Raw genomic sequence first — 14366 nt, 5'->3', positions numbered from 1 at the left:
TTTGAGTGAATTAAAATCACTCAGCAAAATCCAGTGGCAAGCCAAGTCCTACACAAGTTTTTTTTTGTATGATTGATGCAGGTTTCTTTTATTCGTGGGCCATAGGATCTCAAACATGAGAAATAAAGCAAACTAAAATTGAAATAGTTTTTAAACGCACCCTGAATGTTGTTTGGTTGATATATATTATGATTAATACCTTCAAGCATAGATAAACATGAAACAAAAGTAATGGCCATTATGTGCCAATCTTACAACTCAAGTAAACATAGAATTCGGCTCCTATCTTCCATTAGCTTGTTGTCCCAGCCCCATTAGCTTGCTGATGCTCAGAATACCAAATGGTTCAGGAATGCAAGGCAGGGCTTGAGCTGATAGTTATCGTGCCACAAAAGACATCGGAGGTGTACAAGCCAATGCTAAACTCATCACAAGCACCACTGCCTTTGACAATTCATCGGTCGGAGGCTCAAGCCGTTGGTCTAACACATCTTTCAAAAGCAACCCTACATTGTCCTATGATAATCTTGATGATTCTAATAGTTGGGATTCTAGCATATCCCCAGGGCACTTTCCCATCATCACTTCTAGGGTTACGACTCCAAAGCTATATACGTCACACTTATCAGCGACCCGCATAGTTAATGCAAGCTCTGCACGTCAAAAAAAGTAAATAGTATCTTAAGATGCTGAAATTAATATGAACCTAAATGTACAAGTTTAAGTGTTTCATTGCCTGGTGCCATGTAACCAAATGAACCAACAATATGTGTCCAGTTGGATGAATTAGTAATCAACAGTCTTGCAGTTCCAAAATCCGAGAGCCGAGGCTCAAAATTTTGATCAATTAATACATTGTTGACAGTTACATCGTGGTGCACAATTGGCGAAGTGCAGTCATTGTGCAAGTAATAAAGTGCATGGGCAAGTCCTTTCAAAATTTTGACCCTTGTAGCCTAAAGATTTTCCCAGACTGCCTCTCTCAAAGTATTCATAAAGCAAGAATATGCAACCTCTTCTTGAACAGAAGCTGTAAAGCCTTATGATGTTGCGATGTCGGATATTTATCAAAGTTCAGATTTCATTCAAAACTTCTGAGATTAATTGCTAGAATGTCATTAGAGTCTTCCATGTTAAGCCTCTTAACTGCAACAACCTGGCTTGACTCCAACTCTGCCATGTATACTCTTCCAAATCCTCCTATCCCAATGCAGTATTTCTCATGAAAGTCATCTACGACTTTCACAACCTCCCCAAATGTAAACTTTGCTTCCTCTTGCAATATCATTGACTCAAAATTCTCAAAGTTCTGAGAAGTTTTGCTGTTTTGGTATCCTGAGGCTGGAGATTGGATCTCTTGCGTAATACTAAAAAGATAAAGAAACCAGTGATAGTTTCAACCACGTCAAAACCCAAAAAGGATATGATGACAACAATGACACCATTGATGTCGTTTTTTCGTTTCGAATTGTCATTGTTTATTTCAGAATTTCCGCTAGAGGAATCACATGGAGACTTTCCCCTTGCATCTCTCCACATGCCATAGTTTCCGACAAAAGCATCAGCTGGTGCATTTTGGAAAATGCCACAAGTTGGAATTAAGCCTGTGAGGATGTTATAAGAAAAGTCATAGATGGTTAGTCTATCCATGTTAAAAAATTCTGATGGGATTTCCCCTGAGAGATGGTTGTGTGATATATTGAAAATCTCTAATCCTGTGAGCTCGCCCAATTTTGAAGGTATTGCTCCCGAGATTAAATTGCTGCTGAAATCCATTTGGTAACAAAACTGTAGATTGTCAAACATGCCGGGATCAGGTGGCATTACCCCTGTCATATAGTTATTAGCCAAATTGAGATACCGAATCAGAGTGAAATTGCCGATACTCCGAGGGATCACTCTTGTTAAATTGTTATTAGACAAATCGAGATACCGAATCTTAGTGAAACTGCCAATAGTCCAAGGGATCACTCATGTCAAATTGTTATTAGACAAATCGTGAGACTCAATCTGAGTGAAATTGCCCGTACTCAAAGGGATCACTCATGTCAGATAGTTACTAAACAAATTGAGAAATCAAATAGAAGTGAGATTGCCGATACTCTGAGGGATCACTCATGCCAAATTGTTATTAGACAAATTGAGAAATTGAATCTGAGTGAAATTGCCGACACTCTGAGGTATCACTCCTGTCAAATGGTTCCTGCTCACGTTTAGTGTGTATAGCAAGTTTAGATTTCCAATTTGACTAGGAAGTCCCCCACCAAAATAACTAGAGTCTAGGCGTAGATAATTCAAATTTGTCAACTGCCCAAGCCCAGGTGGAATATTCCCACTGAAGCTATTGCCTCGAAGATTCAAATTGACAACTAGACAAAGGTAAAGGGACAACAAAAATTGAAAAATATAAAGGGAACTACAAGTTTCTCTGAAGATGATGCTAATGAATTAGATGATTTTCAATTGGTCTACTGCCTACCCTAATGTGCTTCTCAAGACAGAGTAATCAATTAGTTAAGTAGAACATTTCAAAGATGCCTAATGAAATATTGAATAAATGTCTGTATAAATGAAATATTGAAAAAATGTATGTATCAATCAATCAACTGAAATATTTCCCATAAACAAAGAGTATAATTTATAATTTGCCATCATGAACTTTTATCCTATTTTAACATAGAATTAATCTTTACACTAGAAGTTCGTTAATTAAAATTTTGGATTTTATAAAATGTGTATAATTGGTTAATGCCAACTTTTATAAAAAAAAAAATGTTACTATGAAGAGGGGCGAAGCTAGAGATATGTATGGATGATACATTATCAAACAACAAAGTCACAGATAAAAATGCTATAGAATTACCAAGTAATCCATAAGATTTTTCATACAACAAATTATAATAGGGAAATTTAACGAAAAGCTCATGATACTGTTCACTTTAACGAAAAATCACATTTTTACACTAAAAAGTCAATCATGTTACTATTCATTTTACCCTTTATTTTGTCTTTATAGTTAAAACTCAAAGTCTTTAAGTTTTTTCATTAGTTTTCCTATTATAATATCCTCAACACGTGTTGTATTTTGGAAGCGTTGCATAACAACTTTGTTACCAATACCATCAAATATATCTCCTTATAAAAATAATCATTTTATCATTTGTCTTGATCTCCCATTTGATTTCTTAATCAATTCTTCATAAATTTTATGACCGAAAATACTCTTTCAACATGGCGCTAGCAACTATTAAGGAGTCAGATTAGCTGCCTTCCTGTTTGGCTCCGATTTGCTGTCCCAAAAATGGTGTCTCCTTCATGTCTCATTCTTTATTTGTTTGACATGTGTACTACCACCTAACTCTAATTTAACTCTGTTAACTTTTGCTGAATTAAAAAAAAAATTAAAGTAAAAAAAAAAAAAATTAGCAGAAGCAACTCCCCATTTTCCAGTCCCTGCCCACACCCACGCCTACCTTTCCCCCTCCCTTACGCCAACCCATAGCCAAAACCCCTCCCACTACCCCTCCCCTTCCCTTACTCGTCGCCAGCCCATAGCCAAAACCCCTCTCTCACTTGGCTTAAGATTCACATAGCTTTTTAATCATATTGGTCGAAGAGTCGAGAGGTTTGAGACAAATCTCTCAGGAAATTTCAAACACCAATCTCTCTGAAATCTTCTAGATCTGTCATGAAAAACAAATTTCGTCGGCATCGTAGTGGCAGTGCGAAACCGCAGGCGTCAGCGCCATTGCTGGACTCGCCGCCATCACTGCGATGCGCTGCCTTGACGTCGTCCGTACTAGGTTTCAAGTCCACGACGATCAAGTCATGAATAAGGTTTAGGCTGCGACGAGTAAGGGAAGGAGAGGGGGAAGGGTTTTGGCTGTAGGTTGGTGTAAGGGAGGGGGGTGGGTGGGTGTGGGTGTGGGCAGAGGGACTGGAAACTGGGAGTTGCTTCTGCTATTTTTTATTTATTTTTAATTTAGTAAAAGTTAACAAGTTGAATTAGAGTTAGGTGGTAAGACACGTGTCAAACAAATAAAGAAGGAGACATGAATGAGACATCATTTTTGGGACAACAAATCTAGAGCCCTTTTGTTTGGATGCTCTTTCCATCTCCTTCTATTTATGCGGTCAAAGTTAAACCACGTCAACATTTTATATTCTTATTGCTTTTGTCTTATTATTTCTATAAAAAAATTAATATAAAATATTCAAATGACTTAACCATTATCGCACAAAATAAGAGAAGATGGAAAAAGTATTCAGGAGGTAGACAATCTGCCCAACTAAAAAAGGAGGACGGCTCAACAACCAACAAAAAGAACAATGGATAGACACACGTGTCGAAAAAAGAAAATTAGACCCAGCTGGAGGCCGGCACAACAACTGCCCGTGCACTGCTACAACAGCGTGTCGATAAAAACGATAACAGATCCTCTCCGGATCTAAACAGCGGGAGCTCAAGATCAAGCGATACTGACTTTCAAATTTTGATCCAATGGTTAAAAAAAGAGAAGTTTTTAAAAATTATAATAATTGTTGACCGTTGGATCAAATTTTAAAGGTCCGAATCAGTTAATCCTTGAGCTCCGGCTGTTTAGATCCGGAGAGGATCTGTTCTCGAAAAAAATATCCGGAGTTGTTGAAATAGTCTGCCAAGTTAATCTTTTTCTTTTGTTTATATGGCCTACAGCCTTTTAAAACTAATAAATTAATAATGCATGAGACTTTTGGCAACATAAGACGCAGAGAGAGAGGACTCCATAGCCATTTCTTGTTCTCCTACTTTTTTCTTTGAAGTTGAAAATCCAAAACATGAGCAACGAAGAACTATGTTATGACTTTTCTCCAATGATCAAGGCATACAAAGACGGTCGAATCGAGAGACTCCTAGGCACAGCCACAGTTCCTCCATCAACACAACCCGAAACCGGAGTCCAATCCAAAGACGTTGTCATCTCCCAACAACCAGCAATATCTGTAAGGCTCTACATCCCCAAATCCGCTGCCACCAAACTCCCTCTTCTCGTTTACTTTCACGGCGGTGGCTTCTGCATCGAAAGCGCTTCCTCCCCCACGTATCACGACTACCTCAACTCCTTAGTCTCTGAAGCCAATGTTGTTGCCGTCTCTGTTGAGTACAGGCTTGCCCCGGAGCACCCTGTCCCGGCTGCCTACGACGATTCATGGGCTGCTCTCAAATGGGTGGCTTCCCATTTTGATGGAACGCGAAAAGGCGGTGAAAAAGAAGACGAAGATTGGATAACTAGCTATGCGGATTCGCAGCGCGTGTTCTTCGCTGGGGACAGCGCCGGAGCTAATATAGCGCACCGTATGGGATTGAAAGTAGGATCGGACGGGCTGGTTGGTGTTAAGCTGATTGGGGTTGTGTTGGTCCATCCATATTTCTGGGGGTCAGAGTCAATTGGGGTAGAGCTCAATGCCCCTGCAGCGATGAGAGAGTTTATGGCAGCCATGTGGCGTTTTGTCAACCCGTTGAGTAGTGGATCCGATGACCCGCTCATGAACCCCGAAAAGGATCCAAAACTGGGGAAATTGGGGTGTGGGAAAGTGGTAGTTTTCGTGGCGGAAAAAGATGTGTTGAAAGATAGGGGATGGTATTACGGGGAGGTGCTGAGAAAGAGTGGATGGAATGGGGTTGTGGAGGTGATGGAAGCAAAAGGGGAGGAGCATTGTTTCCATTTAGACGATCTAACTTGTGAGAATGCTGTGGCCATGCAGAAGAAGATAGTCTCTTTCTTGAACCAGGTTTAGGATTTTCGAATTGTTGTAATTTTGTCTATCTTTTTTTTCTTCCTCTGGTTTTGTGTTTTCTTTTTTCATAAAAATATTGAACTTTCTGTTCCAATGTTTACTTCGAACTTGTGGAATATCGGTTTAAAGCATTACGATTAAGAAAATTTGTCACACATATAATCCGCATTCCATGAATAATACAGATGAGTAATTAGGGTTTTGAAGATGTATTACATGAGAAATTAGATGGATTTGCTTGTAGCAGGAATACTGATGGGGAAGTTTGAACTACTCCCCCTTGTCATCTACTTTTCTTTTACTTTTTGTAGTGCCGTTAACTTGTTGATTGTCAACATACCAAACGGTTCGGGAAGGCAAGGCAGGGTTTGAGCTGAGAGTTTTTGTGCTGCTCCAACCTTTGCAGATGCATTGGTTGGCGGCTCCAACCTTTGGCCTAACAAATCTTAAGCAATTCTACATTGTCCCTCCTCGATTTTGATGATTCTGGTAGCTGGGACTCTAGCATATGTAAACTTTAATTCCTCTTGCAATATGATTGACTCCAAACAGTCTTCCTTGCCTTCCTGAGCCATTTGGTATGCTTACCATCAACAAGCTATCAGCCCTATAAAAATAGAAAAAAAAATAGGGAATATATAGCTCCAACTTCACATTAGAATTCTTGCTACGAGCTTTCTATCAAATAAGGAGCTTCTGTGGAATTTTGTTTTATGTTTATTGTTTTTAAGGGATACAACAAATTTCGTAATTTGATATCTGCACCATCCTGATTACTAGTGTGTTGCAAATTGTGTGGTTGAATGATATAATGTTTAGCTCTTTGGAATTCGTACTTACATAAATAACCAATTACACACAAGTGTTATGTCGAAATACTTTCTTATTTGATTTGATTTTGCTATTCATTGTAATTGATATTGTAATTGTAATTATCTCTGTAAATATATCATAGCTGTAATTTAGGGACCATATTTAGTTAATAGCATATTTATGTGAATGTGATGTTGTATTCTCGTTACTGCGTCCATCTTATAAGGATTCTTTGTACCATTCTGTAAATAATCGATGAATATTACAATTTGCACCAAATTCATATGTTCAAATTTAACATTTGAACACAAAGTTACATACATATTGTGGATGCAAATTTCTTCCTCCTCGATCTTGGACGATTTTGCACCTACAAAACAATTAACACCTTAGGTTAAGGCCAAGAGCCTCACGCGCCCACGATGAATGGGGGGGGGCTTTGGCCGAAGAACCTCCGATGCCAAAGTTAGAATTTAGAGAGAAAGAGTGTTTAGAGAATTTTGGGATTTTTGCCAAAGTGTTCGAATCTTCTTTTTGGTGAGAATGAGAGTATATTTATAGGGATAGGAGGTGGCTAGGGTTTTTTGGGTTTAATTTAGGTTTAAGATGATTTTGGGAGTTATGTGATTAATTGACTAATTAATTTGGCAAAATAAAATTATTACCAAATGAATTAGCTAATTAATGGGATGAAATGGGCAAATATCAAGAGATAAACAAAACATGGCCAATTCCTTTTCTAACAATAGGTGGCCGGCCCTTCACTTGTTTTTGGGGTTGAATGGATGTTTTAATTGACAATTAAGGAATTGATTAGGAATTAATCCCTTAATTAGTCAATTATTATGATTTTAAAGGAAGATTTTAGGAAATATGGTAGGTATATATTATTTAGCTAATTGATTAGCTAAATAATGAAATAGAAAATACTAGGTTTTGGGAAATACCTTATAGAAAGGATTTGATGAAAGAGGTTTTTAATTGTTACCTTTTTTGGGCACTTTTGACTTGATTGAAAGATGATTGCCCGCTGCTTGCGCGTAGGAATCCTGGTATGCCTCAAGGGTATTTTTGTTCTCTTTTGTCCAAAAGTCCACGTGTCGCCTAGTGAATATTTTTGGCTCCACACATATGTATATTATTGACAACTCTGTCTTCGTCTATTTGTCATGCCGCAATTAGATAACTAAACGGCTTCCACTTTTAATGAATTTTTTGCATGGATGATCTTTCATTGTTGACCGAAAAATTAATTGATTATGATTATGAGAAATATTGTTCAAGAAAACATACATATAAAACTCATAAAACATAGGAATTTAGTAGGCTTTAGAATACAACGATGGAAAAACCGCAAACACTAGTTCAAGAACGAGACTATCTTTTTCTGCATGGCCACAGCATTCTCACAGGTAGGATCGGACAAATGGTAATTATGGTCCTTCCCCTTTGTTTCTATCACCTCCACAACTCCATTCCATCCACTCTTTCTCAGCGCCTCCCCATAGTACAATCCCCTGTATTTCAACACATCTAACTCAGCCACAAAAACCAGTACTTTTCCACACCCCAATTCCCCAAATTTCGGATCCTTTTGAGGGTTGATAAGGGGGTCATCTGATCCAATAGTCGATGGGTAGGTAAAACGCCACAATGCAGCAATAAACTCCCTTTCAGCTGCAGGGAGAGTGATCTCTCCCCCAATTAGCTCTTCCCCCCAAAAATATGGATCGACCAACACAACCCCAATCAGCTTAACACCAACCAGCCCCTCAGAGCCTATTCTCACTCCCATGTAGTGCGCTAAAGTAGCTCCACAGCTGTCTCCAGAGAAAAACACACGCTGCGAATCCGCGTAGCTACTTAGCCAATCGTCTTCTTCTTCATCAACATTTCGCGTTCCATCAAAATGGGAAGCGACCCATTTGAGAGCAGCCCACGAATCGTCGTAGGCGGCTGGGAGAGGGTTCTCCGGGGCAAGCCTGTACTCAACAGAGACGGCCACAACTTTGGCTTCGGAGACTAAGGAGTTGAGGTAATTATGATACTTGGGAGAAAAGGCGCTATTAATGCAGAAGCCTCCGCCGTGAAAGTAAACGAGAAGAGGGAGTTTGGTTTCGGTGGATTTGGGGAGGTAAAGCCTTGCGGAAACGGGTGGTTGTTGGGAGATGACAATGTCTTTGGATTGGACTGTTGACGGAGGAACTGTGGCTGTGCCTTGGAGTCTCTCGACTCGACCGTCTTTGTATACTTTGATCAACGGAGTGAGATCATAGGCTACTTCTTCGTTGCTCATGTTTTTAATGGGATTCAAGTTCAGGAAGGAGAGTACGTACGTGAATAAGAAACAGCTATGGAGTATAATGGTGGCCTCTCTCTTGCATTATTAGTTTTATAAGGGATGCCAAAAAATTTCAATGGACGCAGTTGTTACAACCGTCTCAGTCTGGTTCATGTCTTATATCAATAATACAAAGAGATATGAACTCAAACGGTTGTGGCCACACGCTCGGTCCATTGAAATATATAGATAAGTTTATCTTGTTTTAGAGATATTTTTGGGTAGTTTTAACGAAAAGTCCGCGGTACTGTTCATTTAACGAAAAATCACATTTTTACATTAAAAAGTCAATCATGGTACTATTCACTTTACCTTTTATTTTGTCCTTATTGTTAAAACTCAAAAATTTTAAATCATTTTCATTAGTTTTTTTTATATTTTTATAGACTTGTGTGACAAAAACGATCAAATTATCTTATCACTATTTTTATGGACCTCAAAAGTTCAAAACCATGTGTTTTGTTTGATTTGATTTGCTTTGGCCCAACAACTGCATTGAAACACGTACGACAATGATTGCCTTTCATCCCGACACCAATCCAATGTGGCCCCTTCTTTCCCATTTTGGGTGTCTCTTTTGTGCCTCATTGTTAATATTTGGACACATTTCTTCTAACTTAATTTAGAGATAACTCTTTTTTATTTGAAATTTAAAAGTTAAGAAAAATCCAAAGGCTTATTTGTGGCTATGGTATCACGCCCCTATCCCTAGATACATCCAAAATCGAGACATGATGTCACCACGTACCTGTACATCTATCATGCCTTGCCTCAAAGACATGAACAAAACACAATTCAAGGTCCAATGGCGCATTAACTTTTCATTTACTTTATGGCTGCATATAACCTTTGTGTTAAATTGCCTACGTACCCTCAGACGGGATCAAGCCATGCGTAGTTCACCATTCAATAGACTCCACAATTATCATAGTACTTTCTAGTAGAAAAGCATAGAATTCTAGAATCACTCAATAGAACTCGAAGAACATTGATTCCAGTCTACTTAGAGCAATCAATTCACGACCATGGTTGTCATTTCGTCATTCACATATATCACATTGTTTTCAAACCCATCTTCCCAATCATAGCAAATAATTGATTCAATGACTCAAAGATGCATAATTTAATTATTTTAATCAATCAATAAGATCAAGTATCAATTCACGAAGCCTAATAAAGAAAATTTTCGTATTTTGCTACATGGATTTCAAGTAATAACATTGTAACCCTAAATTACAAACACAAATGTCTACCATGAGCAATCTCTATTCACTAGAATCTAAGGTTCCAGTCTAGCTCAACGGAAACAAATTAGAAAGAGGTCGCCCATCGCAGATATATCAATCAGTCCATACAATTCGAGATAGGCAATGATCACCAATCGCGAATATACTAAGCATGATCACCCCTAAAATACAGACGGTCCCCCATCGTAGATATACCAAGCATGACCGTAACCTATAACCTTACGTAGTGATCACTCATTGCGGATATACCAAGCATGATCACTCCTAGAATGCTTATGGTCCCGGATTGCGAATATACCAAGTCGAACCATAGATATAGTCTAATCGTGTAGGCAGTAATCACCCATTGCGAATATACTAAGCATGATCACCTCCAAAATACTTATGGTCCCCAATCGCGGATTTACTAAGCAGGACCGTAACCTATAGCTTTAGGTAGTGATCGCCTATCACAGATATATCAAGCATGATCACTCCTTAAATTCGTGTGGTCCTCCATCACAGATATACCAAGCAGAACCATAGGTATAGTCTAATCGTGTAGTCAGTGATTACCCATTGCGGATATATTAAGCATGATCACCCCTAAAATATGTATGGTCCCCTTTGCGAATATACCAAGCAGGACCATAACATATAGCTCTAGGTAATGATCACTCACCGCGAATACACTAAGCAGAAGCATAAGCATAGTCTAATTGTGTAGGTAGTGATCACTCATCGTGGATATACCAAGCATGATCACCCTTCAAATACATATGTTCCTCCATCATTGATATATCAAGCAGGACCGTAACCCATAACTCTAGGTAGTGATCACTCATCGTGGAGATACCAAGCATGATCACTCTTAAAATACGTATGGTTCCCCATCGCGGAAAACAGAACCATATGCGTAGTCTAGTCGTATAAGTAGCGATCACCCATCGCTGATGTACCAAGCGTGATCACCTTTAAAATATGTATGGTCCCCATTGCGGATATACCAAGTAAGACCATCTGTGTACCACTACTGCATGGTGCAGTCAAATCAACACACCACCTACCCTACCTCAACAACTATTATTTACAACGTAAGCACATACATTATCAATTTCTCATGACAACTAAACATCTTGTCAAACAGGCATACAAGTTCTACTGAATGGTTCTACTAGGGTCCCAGGCTCATATTTTCATACTAGTAATCATACATATCATTTATCATATAGAAGTTCAATAAGCATGTATATCACGATAAAGTACCACTTGCATGTAAACTGAGGGCACATCCTAAGATGGCCCGCTGACTGGAGTAAGCTCACTAAGCTCCATTAGGTCTCTAGTAATACTAATATTAGTATTTAAGAACGACAAGTTGACCAAAAGCCAACCCTCGGTCAACGTGGTCAATGAAACAGTCAACAACCTTAGTCATCCAATTTGGAAAATCCACTCATTGGATTTTCGATCTGTACTTTCTAAGAGTCTTAATATGTTTCTAGAACAACATAATAAAATTTCATGACGATCCGACGGTCAGATCTCTGCCAGTCGCAATTTTTAAGTGACGGTCAACGATCATTCCTACAACTTAGAAATTAAATCCAGGAAGATCTGTGCATCGGATTTCTTATCTATAAGTTTCTAAGAACCACAAATTATACATATAATAACATACTATAATTTCATGACTATCCAACTATCAGATCTTCATTTACTACAAAGGTCATGTGGCGGACCTTTACGAAACTACAGTCAAATGGTTGAGACTCGTCAAATGAATGTCAAAACTAGATTTCGAGCATCGAAATTAGCTAAAGGGAACGAAGTAGGTCATCGGGCCCATGTACTGGTGGCCAAGACTCGCTGAATTTTTCGAACATTTTGCCAAAATTGTTCAAATTTCACTAGTTTGTAGATTTTTAAGAGTGGAGTAAGATATATACATGGGCCGAGGTCCAATTCGATAGGGAAACGCCTGAAAACTCTTTGAACCGCTGGAAAGCCTAAAAAGTGTGTTCGTTCATTTGACTTCTTGGTTGCTTCGCACCCCAAACTTGTTTGGGTCATGTTTCTGGGCTCAAGGGGAGTCTAATTATAGTGGTGGTTGACGAAATCACCTTCAGAAATGGCAGGTCACCGACAAGGAACTCACGAAACTCGTTAGTATTGTTCTTCACAAAACTAAGGTCAAAACCAGTCGGGTTTGAGTGGGAAAGCACACTGGGGTGTCATGGTGATGATTGTAGGTGGGGATGAGTGGTTCTCACTGAAAAATCTGTCAGAAGTTTTGAGAAAACCCGGGTCGCAATCGGGTCCCACGCGAGTCAAAGAGGTGTCTGGGTTGTTGGCTTCTCTATCCTTCTGATTGGCCAGTCTCTCTCCCTCTCTTCTCTCATTGGTCCCTTCCCAAATCAAAGTGAGCTTCTATATAATATTAAATCCATATTTTACTATTTGAAACAAACTTCTATCGTCATAGCTTCGATTTGCAAACGGCATTTCGCCTATGTGCTCATGTGATCGAGCTCTACAAGAATATACTAACTAAAACTTCACACGTGTCATGAACACAAGGTGAACAAAAGTCAACTCGTACCCCTAGGGGCATTTTAGTCATTTTATAAATTTTGAAAAAAAAATTCTACTCCGTAAATATAACGTGTCGTAACACTACGAAATAAGGTATTTGAATAGTGAAATTTGGGGACCAGATTTTCACATATGGTCTCTGGAACTCTACTCTACTCTCACTTTACTCCTTGAAACTCAAATTTCACCACTTTGTACCCTGAAACTAATTTTCACTTCACTTTACCATTTTCTGTCAAATTTGTTAGTAAACCTGTTAAAATTGTGACATGGCATGAATGAGGCATAAGTATCTACCACGTCACAACTTTGTTTGGACCGAATATTGCACCATCGACCAGTGTGTTCAAGGCAGTTGAGTAAGCAGGAGTTTAGACCGTTAAATGAGAGTTGTTAAGGTAAATTTTAGTTATTATAGAGATAATATTATGGTTTGTAGTCATAATAATTATCTCTTAAATAATATATTAAATTATCGAGACTTGATATTATCTACAGAACAACTGCTTGGAGTAACGATGGAATGGTAGGGGATTGCACAACTGGCAACCTGCCTATACCATGTAATCGAGAATGTCCGTACAACCTAGTTTAAACTGCGAGAAATTTCGAAAGACTAAAAACACACCGATACTTCGAAGTTTCAAAGTGTCCATGCAACCTGGTGTAAACTCTGAAATTTCGGAGGCGCAGATTTTCTAATCCTTTCCTTACGCTTGGAAATTCGGAAAGGATTTTTCAACTCAATCAAGAGCTGTCCCCTGGCCCCAGCCATGTGCACAGACTGAACAAAGTCCAGTCCCAGCGTGCGTGGACCGTGAAGGATGTCTTGGTCAAGTGTGGAGTCGACGAATAAATAACAGGCTCCAACATCAAGCGTGTGGGTTGAGGTATGGAAATGTGTCACACGTGAACACAAGAAACACAATACATAATCGAAAAAGGAAAGAATATAGAAGAGTACAGCATATGTTCTAACGAGTGATTTTCAAATAAAGCAAGCAGCAGAGCAGCAAGTGAACCGAGTTGATCATGTCTTCACCAAAACACTTTGCAAAATCTTCAAGTAACAATTAATCAGATTAATTAACTAGAAATTCAAATGGACAGATTTGTAAACATTTTCACACTCGACAAAATTAGCCAATTGGCTAATGAAATGGACAAATTTGTAAACATTTTCTGGCAGCTCCTTGGAGCGGCCGACCAAATGAAGCTAAAAGGCATTACGCGTTCTTTAATGGTCATGTGCGAAATTGCAAGCGTAAAGAAAGGATTATAAACTATGCACCTCCAAAGTTGTTATTAGCTCCGATTTATTTGTGCCTCATACAAAGGGGAAAAACTCGCGAACAAATAACAGATGACTCTAATGACATTCCAACAATTAATCTCCGAAGTTTTGAGAATGAAATCCGAACTTTGACAACTATCCGGCATCGAAACATTATAAGGCTATATGGCTTCTCTTCAAGGAGGGGTTGCATATTCTTGCTTTATGAGTACTTAGAGAGAGGCAGCCTCGGAAAAGCATTGTATGGGGTAGAAGGGGTTACTAAACTTGGCTGGCCATCAAGGGTAAAAATTGTGCAAGGACTTGCTTGTGCACTTTC

The 14366-nt window shown here is 38.8% G+C and overlaps 2 protein-coding genes across 2 annotated transcripts; one reads left to right on the top strand and one right to left on the bottom strand.

Annotated features, from left to right (window-relative positions):
• Positions 1-4684: 4684 nt before the first annotated feature.
• On the top strand, positions 4685-5878 carry LOC103409142 (probable carboxylesterase 12). The gene has a single exon (XM_008347958.4). The coding sequence runs from the start codon at positions 4819-4821 to the stop codon at positions 5776-5778; it is 960 nt and encodes a 319-aa protein (XP_008346180.2). The 5' UTR covers positions 4685-4818; the 3' UTR covers positions 5779-5878.
• A 1942-nt stretch (positions 5879-7820) lies between these two features.
• LOC103409141 (probable carboxylesterase 12) lies at positions 7821-9085 on the bottom strand. Its single transcript, XM_008347957.4, has one exon. It carries the CDS (start codon positions 8885-8887, stop codon positions 7952-7954), a length of 936 nt encoding a protein of 311 aa, XP_008346179.2. The 5' UTR covers positions 8888-9085; the 3' UTR covers positions 7821-7951.
• Positions 9086-14366: the final 5281 nt, after the last annotated feature.

This window comes from Malus domestica, chromosome 05 (assembly GCF_042453785.1).
Source record: "Malus domestica chromosome 05, GDT2T_hap1".
Taxonomy (NCBI): domain Eukaryota; kingdom Viridiplantae; phylum Streptophyta; class Magnoliopsida; order Rosales; family Rosaceae; genus Malus; species Malus domestica.
Note: the sequence above shows the minus strand (reverse complement) of the source record. Positions and strands in the feature narration are given on the sequence as shown.

Excerpts from the sequence above, each read along its gene's own strand:
- LOC103409142 (XM_008347958.4), top strand. The coding sequence starts at position 4,819 with ATGAGCAACGAAGAACTATGTTATGACTTTTCTCCAATGATCAAGGCA.
- LOC103409141 (XM_008347957.4), bottom strand. The coding sequence starts at position 8,887 with ATGAGCAACGAAGAAGTAGCCTATGATCTCACTCCGTTGATCAAAGTA.